Below are 18,800 nucleotides of genomic sequence, written 5' to 3'. Positions count from 1 at the left end.
GGGGTTTTTTAATGCCCAAGCAAGGGATTGCACCCTGGGCCTCCTCCACCAATGCCTCCTGCTGCACTTCCTGAGATGCATTTAACCTCAGAGGTGATCCAAAATCTCCATGCCTTTGAATTCAGTTTTATTATTATTTGAAAGAAAGAAGTTGGCAGCATGAGCTTTCCCAAAGCCTGCTTCCTCAGATGCATTTAGTCTCACAGGTGATCCAAAATCTCTGTCTTTGAATTGTATTCTTCTTATTATTATCTGAAAGAAAGAAGTTGGCAGCATGAGCTTTCCCAAAGCCTGCTTCCTCAGATGCATTTAGTCTCACAGGTGATCCAAAATCTCTGTCTTTGAATTGTATTCTTCTTATTATTATCTGAAAGAAAGAAGTTGGCAGCATGAGCTTTCCCAAAGCCTGCTTCCTCAGATGCATTTAGTCTCACAGGTGATCCAAAATCTCTGTCTTTGAATTGTATTCTTCTTATTATTATTATCTGAAAGAAAGAAGTTGGCAGCATGAGCTTTCCTAAAGCCTGCTTCCTCAGATGCATTTAGTCTCACAGATGCAACAAGATCTCTGTAACATAAGGATTTATATTAATGTTTTTTTAAAAAAAATGTTAATATTTTTAGCTTTTAGTTGGTTATGGCCTCCATTTTTATTGAATGCCCCACTTTTTGGGTAAATTTTGTCCAGCATTTCACCTACACTTTGGTCTAAATATTGTCCTAGAAATTTTGGGTTGGGCATTGTGATTTTATGATTTTCGTTTGATGTAACTGTTATGGATTATTTTATGGAACCCGCCTTCATCCATAAGAGAGGTGGGATAATAATTATAATTATAATTATATTTTCCCTACATTTTCCCCGATTTGGTGGTAGAGAATTATGGCAACCCTAGCCTAGTCACGTCATCGACACACACCCCATGTAAACAGTGGTGTGCCAAGATGGTGGCCGCGGTGCGCAGTAGGACTCGAGACATTAAAAACATAGGGGCCCCAAATGTACTTTCTGCCCCAGGGCCCCTAAAGACCTAGCTACGGGCCTGGAGTCAGTTTGCAAAGGGACCTGTTATTATTATTATGCAAAGACCTAGCTGTGTGAGTCAGTTTGCAAAGGGACCTTCCATGATTATTATTATTATTATTATTATTAGCATGCAAAGAGCTAGCTGTGTGAGTCAGTTTGCAAATGCCCAAATGTGCTTCATGTGTGTTTTGGAATGGGGGAGGGGGGGTGGCCAGAAAGGGAAGTACATTTCTGTCATCTGTCTAGGAATAATGCCAAAATGTCCTCCATTTTGATCATGCCTAAGAAACATGCATTTATATTAACATTTTTTAAAAATCATCAATTTTTCGCATGCCCTCCATTTTGTATAAAATGTGTCGTACATTTGAAAATATTGTCCTACATTTGTCCTACATTTGTCCCGGTTTGGAGGTCCTGACTTATGGCAACCCTACCTTCATAAGTAGCCGCCTGCTTGCTGTATGACTTTTAGGGGGTGATCTGCCCCTTCCTATTTCTCATTTCACTGATGCAGCCATACCATAGGGATTGTAAGGAGAGTAATCTCTATGCATGCTGTTTCCTAGTAAAACTGATGTGAATGAAAGCAAAGAAAGAGTCCTGCCTTGTACCTTCCTTCCTGCCAAAATTGTTTGCAGTAGAGGGATGTTAAATCCTGAATAGTGGCCCTGGGAGGAGGTGGAGGCTTGTGGGATGGAATAAGTTCAAAGCCTATGTGCATGCATGCACATATATGCTTTGCTGCTGCCCAGCCAGTATCACTTGTCACCCTTGAAGATGTAAAAGTTATATCTTGAGCTATCACAAAATCTGGATCCAAGCCAATATGCTTAGCAGTGCGCTTTGTATTCTTCCTGTGCTTGTAATTGGAGTAAGTTCCTTTTATTCTGCTTTTTGTAAAGTTTTTGCTTGAAATAACAACAATACAATTGATCATTTACCACTCTGGCATCTTTTCTGATTTATTTGGCTCTTAATCGGTTTTTAGAATACATTTTAATTAAAGAGCTTCTTTTGCTGGTTTTAAATAACATTTACTGTATATACTCATGTATAAGTCTAGAAAATTAATTTAAAAAATTGACTCCCAGAAACTTAGCTGAATTATCCATGGGTCAGTGTAGGTATTGTAACTTAACTCTTATTTACAAACAAGAACTATCGTCTGGTGAAAGGCAAGAATGTAATCTGTCCTGGAAGCACTGACCTCACTCTACTCTCTTATCCATCCACCTTTAGTGGTAGCATAACCAGTTATGCCTGCTGGAATTTTGTAAATTCTTTGTCAATGTTTTCCTTTGCTTCATCCTTTAGAGCTTTTGTTACATGCTGATAAGTTGTACCCTCAATTTATACACGGGTCATATCAAAATCCATAATTTTGGCCCCCAAACCTGGCCTCAGCTTATACAGGAGGTCGACTTATAGTCGAATATATACAGTAAACATTTAAAAAACATTTGAAATTTTAGTTGAAGCATGGGGAATAGCCATTCTTTCAATGTAGTGAATATAGAAAAAAATCTTCCATTTTTTCCTTCCCCCACCCAAAATGTTTTAATTATTTTGTCAACAAAGAGCCCAGCTATATTTCTTTTAAAAAATGAATTATTTTTATTCAGTATCCAATAATCACATATACATTCCAACATAAATGCACATAGACAATCTCAATTTCACCCCTTGTTTCCTCCCCAGCCACCCGAAGCCTACTTTGCCTTCCTCTCCTCCTCCTCCAACTCTTCGTCCTTCTGTTGCTCAGCCCTGGAGTGCAGGAAGCACAGCACTGGAGTCTCAGCAGGTCCGGAGCTAAAACAGACTGCGAGGTCATCCAGCCGGGCACCAGAGCCCTCTCCAAGACTGGGCACTCCGGAGTGTCACCCTCGGAGCTTCATTCCATCCAGGTCCCAGGCTTGGGCATACCTTGCTAGAAGGAAGGGACCTGGATGGAAGGAAGTTCTGAGGGCGGTGCTCCGGAGTGTTCATTCCTGGAGGAGGCTCTGGGGCCCACTGACTGGAGCGCTGCTCTCGGAGTTTCCTTCCATCCAGATCCCATCCTTCCAGCGAAGGGATGCTCAAGCCTCGTGGTTCCTGCTGGCTCCATCAGGCCTGGGCGAGCCCCTCCGACTGCCCCAGTGGTCACGCACTCGCCCAGGCCTGACGTCAGGGGCAAGACGAACTGTGAGGCTTGAGTAGGAAGGGGCATTGATGGAAGCTCCGAAGGCCTCTTTGTACAACATAGCTAGTTTAACTGAGTTCATATACAGCTGAAATATATTTCTAGCTTTTTTAAAAAATCGCATATCTCATTTTGCTTAAATTTGGGCACATCTTCTATTATCTGCAGGAAGTTGCCTAGCCTCTTATAGCTTCATTGACTTGACTTCACCATACTAGTATCCTCATGGGCATGGTGCTAACTTTTCAAGATTGCAGTATACATTATAGCTGAGTTGTTATTTATTTGGTTTTGCATGGTCTCTTTGACTCACACAAATGGGCCAGTCTGCAGCAGTGATTCAGAGTCTTCTAGACTTCTTTAGCAATATTTTTGACTGCAGTTTTGCCCTCTACAGTGTGCATGCCAAAGCACGGTTTGCACCTTTCTCCTCAGTGCTAGCAACAGCATTTGGCATTTCAACAACTATGCTGGCACTCCATGGTTCCAATCTGACATCGATCTCAATCTCCACACCATACAGATCATTCTGCTTCTAGACGTCAATGCTTTTCAAGGGATTGATTGTCCAGGCAGTGGCCATCTTTTTGTGACACTTTGACAGTTTCATCAGCCTCATCTGCATCTCCCTAGACATACAATCTTTTCATATCCATAATCTGAATACTGAAAACGGAAGGCAACCACCTCTCCATCATCATTGGACTGTTTTGCCTGAAGTCTGTGACCACTGTGGGGTTGGAACTCTGCCTGACACCCAAGTCATTATTGAAAACCTTGCATGACACTCATCTTCAGCTCTCCACTTTGTTTTCCTGTCCTTTGAATGCCATTCCATCGTGTCTGGCCAAACTATGGCCTCTCGATATCAGTCCACTACCTCTTTCTTAACCAACCAACACAAGCTATACCAACCCCATCAGGGTACCATTTTCAGTATCTAAGGAACTGCAGTGTGCTATAACTGCATCAACCATGACATAATCACATAATCCTTCCCACAAGGGATTGAATCAGATGTGGATTATGAAGCCAACACCTCCTCTTCTTCACCTGAACTCATTGCCACTTTGCTAGACGTCTTTGTTGGAGGCCAAGACAGTCTTTCACCATTGGAGCACAGCCATTTGTGTACAAATCAGGTTCAATAGGTAGGTAAGGTATGCTGGAGATGCACAGATGTTGATGCCCCTATCATTCTTTGGGATTGTGAACTACTCCAAGAAAAAGCCTTCATAACTGTGTTACAGAAAAATTCATTTGATCTCACCTCTGTAAAGGAGCTCTTCAGTTGAGGCCCTGGCGATGGGGATGCTAAATGGATAATCCCTTGACAGTGGGATGAAAAGGAACTCAATTTCACAGATTATTATTAATACTCCTAGGAGACCAACATCTCTGACAAGGCTCTGTGAGACTCAGGCAAGAACAGTCTCTAAGAAGATTGGAAGTGCTGTGATTGTGCATGCGACTGGCAAGGCCAAACTGTAGACAGTGGAAAGATTATTCTTGAAGCTGATGAGATGACAAGTTTCTTTGCAAATGCTTTTGGCAATGGTCCACTTTAACACCTGTATTGCTACTAAATAACCTCTCCTAATCAAATTGGTCCTTCACTTTGGGGAATGAACCAGAGAAGTAGACTCCAGCACAAGGTGACAGCACGAGGCATAGTCTTGATTTTGCAGTCACAGAGATGATGAGAGGTAGTGTTCTGTTGCACAGAAAGCACATAAGCCTCTATGTCAGCAGTTTCCAGCCTCTGGGTCACAACCCCATTTGGGGTTGAATGACCCTTTCACAGTGGTCACCTAAGACCATTGGAAAACACATATTTCCAATGGTCTTAGGAACCGAGACACAGTTGGGTGTCACCACAACATGAGGAACTGTATTAAAAGGTCACAGCATTAGGAAGGTTGAGAACCACTGCTTTATATGAATGACTGTCACAACCTTCCTGTCTTCTTCTGGAAGCTTTCTAAGTAGGCGGGGCACACCCTCCCATAGGCACTGCTAGTACGCAGCCAGGCATACATGATAATTAGTGATCATGAGGGAGAGGACAGCAGTTCAATAAATTGTCCAGTTAAGGTTGTGTAGCTTAGAACCCTCCATGTCTTAAGAACGGAAGTTTGCCCCTTTGTTTGTCTTGAGATGTTTCCACAGTGATCAAGTTGGTGAAGAAATGATTGCACCTCTCATCTTGTACCATGTATAAAAACCCAGAACATCTGGAATCTGATGAGATGACCAACATGTTTTTCCGAGACCGATGTGAAATGCAAAGGAAGGAAGTACTGCTGATAATGAAATTGATTCTCAATCATCTTAAAAACCAGATCTAATGTCAGAGATGAAGTGGGCATAACCTGAATTCCTACCTACAAAACACTTCAAGATGATTGTGCTTTCTACTGTGCTCATTTGTGTGGGTGACAGGTTGGCAAAGATCAATCTAAGAGACCCCTATTTTTATGTAAGCATCTGTCCACAACAAAGAAAGTACCTGAGATTCACTTTCAACCTGTTGTGGTTCCAAACTTTTCCAGCTCAATTATTTTAGAAAGATTTCACTGTCTGGTCTTTTCCTGTGAACCTAACTTTTGCAGCTGTTCCTGCAGATGCCTGATCTGGCCACCATGACACGTGCCATGCTTACATCCAATTGGAATTACTGTAACTTGTTGTCCATGGGGCTGCATTTGTAGAATGTTCAGAAACTTAGGACCCAAACAGACAGGCGAAAATAAAGATGCTTCAAGTCACTTTGAAGGTATGCTGTTTAAAGGATTCATGTGTCCTAAGAGTCCGGAAGCCACGCCAAAGCCATGCTCCAGTCCTAAGGACTGGAGCACAGCTTTTGCGCAGCTTCTAGCCTCTTAAGATGCATGTGTCATTTAAACAGCATACCTCCAAAGTGACCCGACACAGCTTTATTTTGACGTGTCTGTTTGGGCCCTTAATTGGTACAAAGAGCTGTAACTGGAGATGGTTAGAGGGATCATGCAACTTCCTTGTTCCAACAGCATCATTAGCTGCCATGTTTCCAGGAACAATTCAGAGTGTTTGTTATGACCTATAAAGCCCTATACAGCTTAGGTGCAGGTTATATGACCGACTGTTTCTCCCCATATGAGCCTGCCAGGATCCTGAGTTACACAGGAGAGGCATTCCTCTCAATCTCACCACCTTTCAGGTTATGTTGGTGGGCCTTCTCAATTCCTGCCCCCTAGACTTTGGAACTCTTTCCCTAGGGAGGCTAGGATGGCCCCCTCCTTTCTGTCGGCAGGTGAGGACTTTATTTATCCAGACAGACTTTTTAGAACTGAAGGTTTTTAACAAAAGGGTATTGTTTTAAATTGTATAACTTTTTAAAAAAAATTAAATGTTATTTATTATTATTATTATTATTATTATTATTATTATTATTATAGTTTATTTCTGTAGTGCTGTAAATGTACACAGCTCTGTACATACACATGATTAAATCAATAAAAATAAAACCTGCCAATGGTGTACAATCTACAAAATACGTATAAAACAATAGGTAATAATATAAATAGAATTGGTTAAAATAAACAGGCAACAATTAAAAACCACAACATCAACTATCCAATCAAAAATCAGATCAATAATCACACAGTGCCTGGGACAGGATGGTCTTCAACTCAGACTTAAAAGTGGTCAGAGAAGTGATGACCCGTGTTCGTGGGGGAAGATGGTTCCAGGAGTGAGAAGGGACAAATCCGAGATGGGGCAGTGGAGATCCTAGGCTGGGACGGCAGACCTTGACTACTAGAATGGAGGTTATGAGTGGGAATGTACGGAGAAAGAAGTTCAGATAAATAAAGAGGGGCCAGTCCATGCAGGGCTTTAAAGGTCAACAACAGAAGCTTATACTGAATACGGAAGGGAAAGGGGAGCCAGTGAAGGGATGATAATAAAGGAGGGTGGATGTAATGATGCATGCTGCTGAATGCTGAACGGAAATTAAAGGACGAAGATGAGAGAGGAAGCCCTGCCACAAGGAGGTTGCAGTAATCTAGTCGGGAGACCACCAGAGCGTGGACCAGAGACTTGGCAGTAGGTGTCGATAGAAATGGACGGATTTTGGCAATGTTGTAAAGAAAGAATCTACAGGCTTTGGCTGTGGCTTGGATGTGGGGGATAAAAGACAGAGAGAAATCAAAGTGAAACCAAGACTGCGGGCTTCCTGGACTGGTCAAATAGAGGTGTTGTTGACAGAAACAGAAAAGGAGTATTGAAGGGGAGGACTTAGGTGGAAACACAAGAAGCTCCGTCTTCAATATGTTGAGCTTTAGACGCTGATGACACATCCACTGAGAGACAGCTGTAAGACAAGATGAAACTTGCAGTTTCAGACTTGGGGAAAGGTCAGGGGTGGAAAGATACAGGTGAGTGTCATTGGTGTACAGATGATAGGAAAAACTGAAAGAGCTGATAAGTTTTCCTAGAGACAGTGTGTAAAGAGAGAACAGTAGGGGACCCAAAACAGAGCCCTGAGGAACTCCAACAGATAGGGGAACAGAGGGCAAAGTCTGACCACCCATAACCACTACAAAAGATCTATCTGACAAATAAGATTTAAACCAATCGAGCAGAGTTCAAGAACCCGAGGTCAGAAAGTATATCAACTAAAAGACAATGATCCATGGTGTCGAAGGCTGCAGACAAATAAAGGAGAATAAGAACAGAGTAAAGGCCATTTGCTTTGGCCCGTAAAAGATCGTTAGAGATCTTTGTAAGGGCCGTCTCTGTAGAATGCTGCGGGCGGAAACCGGATTGAAAGGAATCTAGAATGGAGTTGGCTTTGAGAAACTCAAGACAGTGAGAATAAATGACCGGTTCCAAAACCTTAGAAAGAAAAGGAAGAAGAGAAATTGGATGATAGCTGTAGAAAGAAGAGGGGTCAAGAGAAGATTTTTTCAGAATTGGGGAAACGAGAGCATGTTTAAAGTCCGAAGGAAAGGAGCCTGTAGAAAGAGAGAGATTAAAGATAAAGAGAAGTGAGGGGAGGGGAGGAAAGAAGGGGCTATAGAGATTAGAAGGCGAGAGGGAATTGGATCAAGAGAACAGGTTGCACGTTTGGAAGAGGAAACATGGAGAATTTTTTAGTTGAAGATATCAGAAGATTAGTGATGGAAGACAAGTCAGGAAGAACTATATCAGATCAGATAGTAGTGATCTTAGTAATGAAGTAGTTGATGAAGTTGGTAGGGGAAAATAATGAAGAGACGGGGGGAGAAGAAGATTTTAGGAAGGAGTTGAAGCAGGAGAACAAATGCTGCAGGTGCCTCTCATTGGCACAGATCAATGATTTATAGTAATTCTGTTTTGCCATAGACAGGGCATGTGAGAGGGATAAAAGGACGAATTTATAATGAATAAAATCGGCCCACTCCTGGGACTTTTTTCAAAGACGTCCAGCTGCTTGAGAGCAGGACCAGAGGAACCTAACAATGGGAGTAAGCCAGGGCTGAGACCTATTCGTAGAGGAAGACACGTGCACAGAAATAGGGGCAAAGCTGTCAAGAGTTGAAGAAAGAGTAGAGTTAATGGTTTAATCTGGTTTTAAATTTTTTGTATGTTTTTAAATGCAATCTTTCTAATGTCTTTAATATCTTTCCTTCAGCCCCAGTCTGGGAAGGAACACGAGATTAGATAAAGTTGTTAACTTTGTAGTAGTCACTTCATATTTAACTATTAAAATCAAATGCATCTGGGTTGAACATCTCTGGACAATTTTACATTGTCATGTGTTGGAAATTGATAGTACTGTGTTTGCTGTTCCCAAACATTTTGATAAGTTATCTCTTGCAGCACGTTCTGTGCACTCAACATTCAGTATTAACTCCAAGGCTGCCTTTCTTTGGTAGTTCAGGGCCAAGCAGATTCTTATCATCAATGACATGGCTCCATGGCCACTTATCAAATGCTCCAGTGGTTCTGTGTGTCTCCACTTTCCCTTTCTGCCTAAAAGCAAGGCTCTGCAGTGGGGATTGGCAAAGAAGTCTCTGCTTCCAAAAGTACTGTTGATTTATTTTTTAGAAAGAAAATTCTATATATTATATCTTCTGTAACATTTCTGGAAGCCTTCTGCCATACCAGAGATTCTCTCATCTTTTAAGGAATGTTTAGCACAAGCTTTGTGGCTGAAACAAAACAAAACAAAACAAAACAAAAGCTGTACAACCCAGGTAGGATGCTTTGTATGTGTGGGCGGGGCGGAAAGGGAACCACACAACCTGATCTCTTCTCATCTTACCTACAGCAGCTGATTGGGGTGGTTTTTTGGGGGTGGGATGGGTGGTATTTTTTATTTCAAAACAAAGAAGACCAACAATCAAGTTAAAGCATATAGATGCGTTTGCACTATGATGCTCCTGTTTGCAAAACTGTAACTCACTGTTCTTTCAGATTCATTGAAAGTTGGCCGTCAGAATAGGGAGTGTAAGGAGATAGCTATTTCCTCCAGAAGAAACCAAACATTTTTGCCATAATCTTCATTTGCTTTCTTTCCTTCTGAACCACATGCTCAATAATTTACAGAAATCTTTTACCAGTTTTTTTTGCCTAGGATTGACTGACCAACCAACTACCCCCCTCCCCCCTTTGTTCTGGGTCCCACAATGTCTGAAACATCAAGGAAAAGGACATTTCTTTTCTGCTGTACTTTTTGTCTCTGTTTGGCCTGTTACAGACTGTCAAAATAAAGCTGCTTCAGGTCTCTTTGGAGGTATGCTGTTTAAATGATGCATGGGTCCTAAGAGTCCGGAGGTCGTGACAAAGCCACATTCCATTCCTAAGCACTGGAGTGCAGCTTTGGTGCAGCTTTCGGATTCTTAGGATGCATGCATCATTTAAACAGCATACCTCCAAAGAGACCCGAAGCAGCTTTATTTTGGCAGTCCGTAACAGGCCTTTGAGAATGTAAAACACACTTGCACCAACTGTTCTCAGTTTTAACAACATACATGTATATTCCCTGTGGATTGTGAGAGAGGGAGAGTGGGGGTAATGGCTGACTGGAACTTTGAACAGAATCCTTAACAAAGGTTATTTCACTAGAACTAGAAAAGTAGGTCATATGAACAGCAGGCAAGAGAGGTAGTAGAAGAGCACCAGGATTAATTCTTAACAACTTCATCCTGTTCAGTGTTAGAACCTCTCTGATTTCCTGGGATTCTTTCCAGGTAAATACTGATTCATATCAGTACAGGAACTCTCTACAGTGCATGGCCTGTCAGAGATGCAGCGAGTGGCTGCAATAAGCTCCATCCCAGGCTACCATTTTGTGACGTTGCACCCCCCCCCCCCCAACCAACAGGTTTACAGCTGACTCTGTCTTGCATACCTGGTATTATACCAGAGGAGTGGGGAGTGGTGGGCCTCCCAGTGTTGTACTCGAAACAGTATTTTGGAGGGGCACAGATTCATCACCTTTAACAATATGCCATTTTTATTACACTACTTATTTTATGTGCCTTGTACTAGGAACCTGAAATTTGAAAACTAATTGCACTGCCAGACGAGATCCGTCAGATTACCACTTTGGAAACCTTTAAGAAGGCTATTAAGACGGATCTCTTCCGGTAGGCCTTTCCGGATTAGTACATCCTTGTTAACCTGCCTCCCCCTCCCTCCTCCCATTATTCTCCATATTTACCTTTTACTCTACCCGATCTCTGCCTGAAATTTTATCTCATTTTAATTTTTATTGTACATCATTGGTTTTTAATCTCTTTTTTAGTTTAATCTCTTTTTAGCATTCATTATGTTTTTATGACCGGGTGGGGGGAGGGACGGGGATCTTGGAACTTTTAATGCTTTTTTCTTTTAATTGTATCTTGTTTTACTGCTGTAATCCACTTGGATTCCTCAAGATTAAGCGGAATAATAATAATAATAATAATAATAATTATTATTATTATTATTATTATTATTATTGGAAATCAGATGGCATTGTCAAATCAACTTGGTCTCATAATTTGGTAGCAAATACAGTAGTCCTGTAGAGAATTAAAGTAAAACAACTTGCTTCTTACTTGGGTAGCCTGCTGTTTACTCAGTTTGTGAGAAGGTGATGTGGTTGCTCATACCCATGATCCAACAGTTAAATGAAGTTAGTAGGCTAAACCAGTGTAAGCTGTGATAAGCAACTTTGAATAGTCAACTTTTACCATTAGTAAAATAAATTACTAACCTGTGGAATCTGAGCTAATTATTGTGCTATTGTATTAAATGTGATTTAGTTAATTATCCATAGCTAATGAAGTGAACTGTGAGTTTCTTTTTAAAAGGGCAGTCCATTTTATTACTATATGCTGTTAAAGAGTATCTTAAAATTAGGTCTTGATTAGATTGCAGTCAATTTAAAGCATATTGAAACAATCTGTACTGTGCTTTGGTTCAAACAGATTTTCTTTTAAAAGCATCTAATCCTCTGAGTAGATAGAAATTAATACTGGAAAGTTGTTTATGCTTTGAAAGTGACAAATGATTCTCTTCATCCTGACTTTTAACAAGGAGCTTTGATGGCCACTTTTTGACAGCTATAAACAATAACAAGTCATTATGTTGTGATTAAAGATGAGATGTCTCACAAAACTAGAATTCCCAGAATTCCCTAGTTTTAAGGCACAGCAGTTAAAGCAGTCCCAAACTGGATTAGTTCTGCAGTGTGTTTTGAACCAAAGTTGTGAGTAATCGCCATTAATGGATCTTACTTTTCAGAGGACATGTATAGTATTGTGCTGTAAGTGGTTTAATATTAGGCTTTTAAATTTATTTAAAATTGGAAGCAATTACATGTGCCTGGATCTGAAATGCAGATTTTAACAATGTATTTTTATCATTGTACACGCTAAGCAATTATAACTAAAGAGATATATGTTATCTAGTTCTCAATATACATTTTTGGACCCATAACAGTATCGTTTTTAAAATTATTTTTATGAAAATTACAGTTCATAAGTGCTTCACATATCATTGAAAATCTTACAGGAATATTGATAAATTGTTTGATGTTTAGCATGACAAAAATTTTATGAGATTTGCTCCCTCCATGATATATTTCTTTTAAAAAAAACCTGGGGTTAGATCCACACTTAGGTGCATGTGTTTTGGGTGCTGGTGATGCACTCTATTAAACTATTTGTTCTTGAACCTGAGAATGAATCATTTTCTCCCTGCTGAAGATGTCTTCAAAAATGAGGCAGCCCATCGCTGTATGGTATCAGTGTGTTTGTGTGTATGCTGCAAGGGCCAAGGAAGGGGTACCCTTCCAGGCAAGGATCAAGAAGTTGTAGCCTTCAAGGATCTTCTCCTGGTCCCCCTGCCTACTCACTGCATGACATGAGGTGTATGGAGATGGGGAACCAAACAAAGGACCAAGGTGTTTGTATTCTCCATACCTGTGTTCTGACCACAGGTTCACAATGAATATGGATTTTCATTGTCACACACTGGCTATCGGGTTTTATTGTCACACACTTGACATCCCTTGATGGCAGTCCTCTTTGCTGAGCAGCCTCTCCCCACACTCCTGGATTGCAGGAAATAAATGAGTTTAGGGTGGGAGGGCAGGCATAGTCCTTTAGTCTATTTGACAACTGGCAGGGGGGACAAGAAAAGGGATTGAGAAGGAGTCTCCTCATTGTGATTTTTGGAAACTCAAGAACACCTTTCTTATTTTTTTCTTCCGAGTATTTGAATATTCTGTCCAACCGTAGTGGGTGCAGCAATCAACTGTCCAGACTTTCTCCTCTCAGTAGTAGCGCTCTAGCTCATTGACAATGCTACAGAGAAGACAGTTGGATCTTGTGGAATGGTGTGAGCTGTGATATAGTGGGATAAAGAGGGTAGGTTTCCCAAAATTTGGAGAGACAGTTAAAAATGTCCCTTTCAAGAAGTTCCCCTTAACCATCTATGAGGCATTTTTGCAATGTTGTGGTGGGAGGAGGTTTGGAACAGTTGATGTTGAGAAGGACAGGTGGCAGAGTCTGCTTCTCCTTCTCCATTGCACTCAACTAAATCAGGATCCAGCCTGTGGTGTCTTGAACATATTTATTCATTTTTTTAACATTTTAAGAAAAAGACATCTGTTGACAGATCTATGAAAGACAATTGTCTTGTAATGAGAGGCTTGTATGTACAGAAGAAAAAGAATAGGGTTGATTGCTCACAATCTAGAAATTTTAGAAGCATTTTTGGATTATTTGCATATATAATTGCTGTGCAATCAAAACTAAGTGAACTGTAGCTACTTGAAACTGCAAAATGAAAGGCAATCATTGATGGGGGAAATATTACATTTACATGCAAGCCTGTCTGAATATTAGAGTTGAATTCTTCTTGTGTTTAATTATAGTGTCTGAGAAATAAATTTATGCTTGTGTGTTATATGAATGAATGTGACCCTGAAACATCAGCTGTGCTTTGTTGTAGCAGAGCAAGTGGCACTGAGGAGAACTTAGCAGTGTTGTGTATTTTGGTGATAAGGGACTGTGCCAGAATCACTGTTAATTACCTGCTTTGTTTGATATGGAAAGTAGTGGCTCTGCACTTTTCTTCCCATCAGTGGCAGTGCTCAGTTAAACTTTTATTAAACATCTCTTTTTTCTTGGTGATGAAGAAAATTAATAATGCTTTACTGTGTTTGAAGGCAGCTTTACTTGGAAACAGTGGACAAAATATGTTTGTTTTTTACTTAGAAGGTTTATTGTGCCATTATTGTGTCCAATATTAAATACTTAAGAGCAAAATGCTATGCTTATGTGTGAAAAAGAGAGGGAAAGAGAAGTTTGCAGATAGTTGCGTATTTATAGAGAATAAAAGAAGGAAATCAGCTAGGATAATAGAGTAACTGGTGAGGTAATTATGTGATTTACTCTTGTTATGTTACTACCTTCTACCAGTGTGGTTTTGATAAGAAAATTTCATCCTACATTTCTGAATTAACATAGGGCTGGAACAGACAGGCCAAAATAGAGCTGCTTCGGGTCACTTTGAAGGTATGCTGTTTAAATAATGCATGTGTCCTAAGAGGCTGGAAGCCACGCCAAATCCATGCTCCAGTCTCAATTTTCCTCATCACAAATCTAATGGCATCACCCACAATATTAGGGGGACCTTCACATGTTCATTGTCTAATGTGATTTATGTCAAAATGTCATCAATGCCCGTCAGCACTCTACATAGGGCAAACAGACCAGTTCCTCCACCAGAGGATACATGGACATAAATCAGACACTAGGAATGGGACTACACAAAAACCAGTGGCATAATATTTCAGTCTCCCATCTCAAACTTTAGAACAACAGTCCCTGAACGACTGAACAAAGATAATGGCTTCCTGGCACATTACATACATTTCAACACTACCTGACCCCATCTTCATGGGGAGTCCTACACTCATCTAATCTCTTCACCACAGGCTAGTTCCTATGCCAAATTGGATTTGCCATTTCATTTCCACGCACAATGGCTAGTTCACAATGCCCTTGTTCACAAACAACAATCGTTAAAACTGGGCTTCCCAATTCATTTCCATACACAAAGAATTTTGAATTTAAATTTACATTCTCACACACCTAGGGCATATATAAGTCTGTCACTGGCTTAGCACTCCATTGAATGCTTCTGAAAAAGTAAACTTAAGTCTATGAAAACTCATACTGCCAACCTCTTTCTTTAGTTAGTCTCAAAGGTGCTACAAGATCTCTCTACTCACAAGTTTTGGGTAATGGGTACAGTCCAGGGCCATTGTACTGTGACTTCTTGGACACAATGGTTTCTCCAGGAAGCAAATTATCAAGTCTGAACAAGTTGGTCCCACATATGTGGTGCAAATCAGAGACTGACTACTTTAAGGATGGCAGTTGTTTAGTTTAAATAATCAGTGTGTGTGACAGCTATTTATTTTCAAGACTATATTTATTTTCAAGACTATATTTTAATTTTGTAAGTGCCTACCAACGTAGAACAGTCGATGTTCACATTTCTTAATATGAATTTATTCAGTAGATGAATTAGCTGTATGTTTCCAAACTTGCAGTATATGTCCTTTAAATCAGTGGCAATAGCCAGATCTTTCTGTGCCTTTTACTTTTTATTTGTAATTAGATTTGGCAATGTATGGGCTATTTGCATAGTTGTTTCATACTTCTCTATGAAATGTCAAATTATTATAATGTTCTTTAATATAATATTCAGTGCTGGCCAGGTATATCACTTGTTCCAAGTGGTCCCTTACATTCCCATATATAACTAGGCAGGGAACAACCCCAAGACATTTTGGGTCATGAAATAAAGGACAAAGGAGCACCTTCCACACTCCAGGTAGAAAAGCCAATAGGAGTGGCAGTTGTACATTATTTTAATACTAGCAGCAGAACTGCATCTTCCACAGCATGTGAAAGCAGGAGTGGAAAGTAGGGACCACAGTGAAAGTTAATTGGGGGAGGCAGTCTGTGCCTTCCATAGCATTCACTGCCTAAGGCAGCTCTCACAGTATGCTTACTGGTAGTACTGGCCATGGATTATTCATTTAAACAAAGTCTTAGATACTCTTGTTACACTGTGTAAGGATTCTTATTTTGGAAAAGTTTTGAAACTATTATCACATCAACAATCACCTTCAAAATATCATAGTTTTTCCCCCTCCTATAATTTCAAGATACAGTGAACTGGTCGAGACATAATGTTATTTTGCAATGGATCCAATACAGCAATAAATTTAATCTGTTACTATTGTGTTTATCCTACCTTGGTTGTTAGGAGATCAAGAATACCTTGACAATTACATGCTGTCTGCTATTTCATACTTTTCCTTTCCTTTCTTTTTTAGTTTCTGGCATAGTGTTTTGTTGGTATTCAGCCTGTTTGCCTTCAGTTTTCTGTAATCCCATTGTTTCATTGACAAATGTAGAAAGTCCTAAGTTGTCTTCCAAGTCAATAAATGATGCACAAATGATACTTTTGGAACTTGTAAATGATTAAAAGATCCAAAATAACCATTAATACATTCCATATTTTTTCTTGGGCAATAGTGGCAAAATTCAAGCCTCATTCAGTGATTTAGGAAATGGCTTTGTGTATCAAAAATCCATATTAGTGACAAACCAGTGACATCTTTAGGTGAGATTTGATTTATAATGCAAATGTATGAAATCTGTTTATGTTGAAAGAACACAAATTAAATGTGCTGTTTGTTTTTTCCAGGAAGAACAAAATAGAGGCAAGCCCAATTGGGAACATCTGAATGAAGACTTGCATGTACTGATCACTGTGGAAGATGCTCAAAATAGAGCAGAAATCAAACTGAAGAGGGCTGTGGAAGAAGTAAAAAAATTGTTGGTACCTGCAGTAAGTAACTATATTGAAATTCATGCTTTGAGATATGTTATCTGACTCAGAGAGTCAAAAATATCTGCTATGTGTATAGAATTAGGATACACACACACACCCCATCCACCTTCCTTCTAAAATTGGGACACAAGGTGGTTTACAGTTTAAAAGAGCAATACAGTTAAAATGATCTTGTAGCACCTCTGAGACTGAATAGGGAAGCAGATGGCAGCTTAGAGCAGCCTCTGGCCAATCCAGCCCTGGTGAGCCCCTGATCAACACAGAACTGCAGTAACCAGATGTCCTGCTCTGGAAGCAGACCACTGCCGCGGTGCCAAATGGGACACTGGCAGGAGCAGCTTTTCTCCGCTCCTTTTGTGTCAGCTTTCCCCTGCTCGGCATGGCTTCCGGATGCCTTGGGGGTGTGCGTTGTCTGCATGCGCTGCCCCTGAAGAGGCCTGAAGATGGCACTTTTTGCCTGTCTGCTTCAGGCCTGAGAGAAAGAAGCTGTATCATAAGCTTTCATAGACTTAGGGGCGAAATAGACAGTTAAAATAATCAGATTTCCAGCTGGCTTCAAGGCAGGGCATTTAGATGACACATGACTTGGAGCCAGCGAGAAAGTGCACCCAAGTATGTACCTTTGGTTACATGGCCAGATCTGGTGTCTGAAGGAATGGGTACAGTTGGCACACAAGCTGTAAAAGCACTCCTAGCAGCTTCAGAATCCCAGGATAAGTCCATACTGCAAACGTATGTCTTCAGGGGGATTGTAACCCAGTTTTCACGCAAGCTGAATCTTTGTTATCTGATCTGCCTTTTGAACGACCAGGAGCACCTCTAACCTATATGATTTTAAAAATAGAGTATACATAAGTAGATGATACATGAGAACTGTGGATTGTTTCAGAGACCTTTGGCCACAGTCTGGAGAGCTGCATGAAGCTGTTGACTTAAAAAGTTAGAAGAACACCTGTGCTGCGTGACAAATTACTTTTTAAACTTGTGACATAATATGAAGGATTGCCACTCAAAGTAGGCTGGTGATAAATTTCCACAGAGCATAGCAAACTCCTTGGGCATAGCATAGCATAGCAGACTCCTTGGACACACTTAAAGCAATGTTATAAATTGTGTCCACCTGCTAAATTCTGAATCCTTGACTGTGAAAGCTTGATTTCATAATTGTGTTCAACTTCAGATTTAGTCAGCTATTTGTTATTTTTTAACAGATTTTGTGTTCTTCCTCCATAAATTGCCTTGTTAGGCACACATTCCTATAACTGAAATGTATGAGTGAGGCGGTTTTTAAGAAAAGATTTCCTTGTGGTAATAGAACAAAATGTTTAAAATATATAGACAGCTTCTGATTTACTATGGATTACTCATTCATAGGTATATTGCCATTTAAGCTGCAGAACGATAACATTTTGGAGAAGGAGAGATTTCATTCTATATGTTCATATGCGCTTACAGGCACCATACGGTCAGGATATGTAGAATTTTAAAATGTTTTCAAGGAGTTAAACAGTGTGCTATATACTATTTTCAGTGGAATGCTTGTTAAAATTTAATATAAGTGTCTTCCATGCAAAGGAAAGAAAATAGTATCAGAATATTATACACACATGTATACATACTGTAGTACCATATTCAAAAATTGTTTAATGAACATAATTTAAGAGTTCATTATACAAAGCAGAGAGTTAGCATAAATAATCTGGGGACAACATTTGTTGATTTTCTTTTTAATTGTCATGTTTTAAATCTTATATGCTATGGTTATCTAGCTGTTTTAATTTTGCTATGTTATAAGCAATGTTATTTATATAACAACAACACTCACATGTACACATCCAGCTTGTTCAGATTATGTTTTTCACACTTAAATGATGATACATTATAAAATTTACTAGCATAATTTGGTTATTGCTGGCTTGGTAGAACTTTATTTGAGAGCAATAACTCAATTCTAAATATATTTACTTGTTAATAATTAGAGCTGTCTATGAATTAAAATGTAGTTAGTTACTTTCATTTTAACAGATTTAGATGTCTACATTTAAGAACACACATTGCTAATGCCTAATGTTAAGTGCCTTTTTGAAAACAGTGAAGACAGCATAAGAATATAAGATTACTCACTTTTATCTGTTAAAAGCATCATATTTTGATTTCCCTTTAACATTTTGAACATTTTGACCCATAATGCAATAACAC

At 39.8% G+C, this 18,800-nt stretch overlaps 1 protein-coding gene across 5 annotated transcripts in view; it reads left to right on the top strand.

The window, feature by feature from the left end:
- Positions 1–18,800, top strand: part of QKI (QKI, KH domain containing RNA binding) — a 165,447-nt gene that overhangs the window by 80,145 nt on the left and 66,502 nt on the right. For all 5 annotated transcript variants that reach the window (XM_089530066.1, XM_089530065.1, XM_089530063.1 and 2 more), the window contains exon 4: positions 16,455–16,598. In XM_089530066.1, the coding sequence (XP_089386192.1) occupies positions 16,455–16,598 (144 nt within the window). The remainder of the gene's footprint in view (positions 1–16,454; positions 16,599–18,800) is intronic.

Source organism: Sceloporus occidentalis, unplaced genomic scaffold, assembly GCF_023333645.1.
Source record: "Sceloporus occidentalis isolate IW3139 unplaced genomic scaffold, rSceOcc1.0.p SCAF_6, whole genome shotgun sequence".
In the NCBI taxonomy this organism is placed as follows: Eukaryota; Metazoa; Chordata; class Lepidosauria; order Squamata; family Phrynosomatidae; genus Sceloporus; species Sceloporus occidentalis.
The sequence above is the reverse complement of the archived record's forward strand: the minus strand, read 5'-3'. Positions and strand labels throughout refer to the sequence as shown.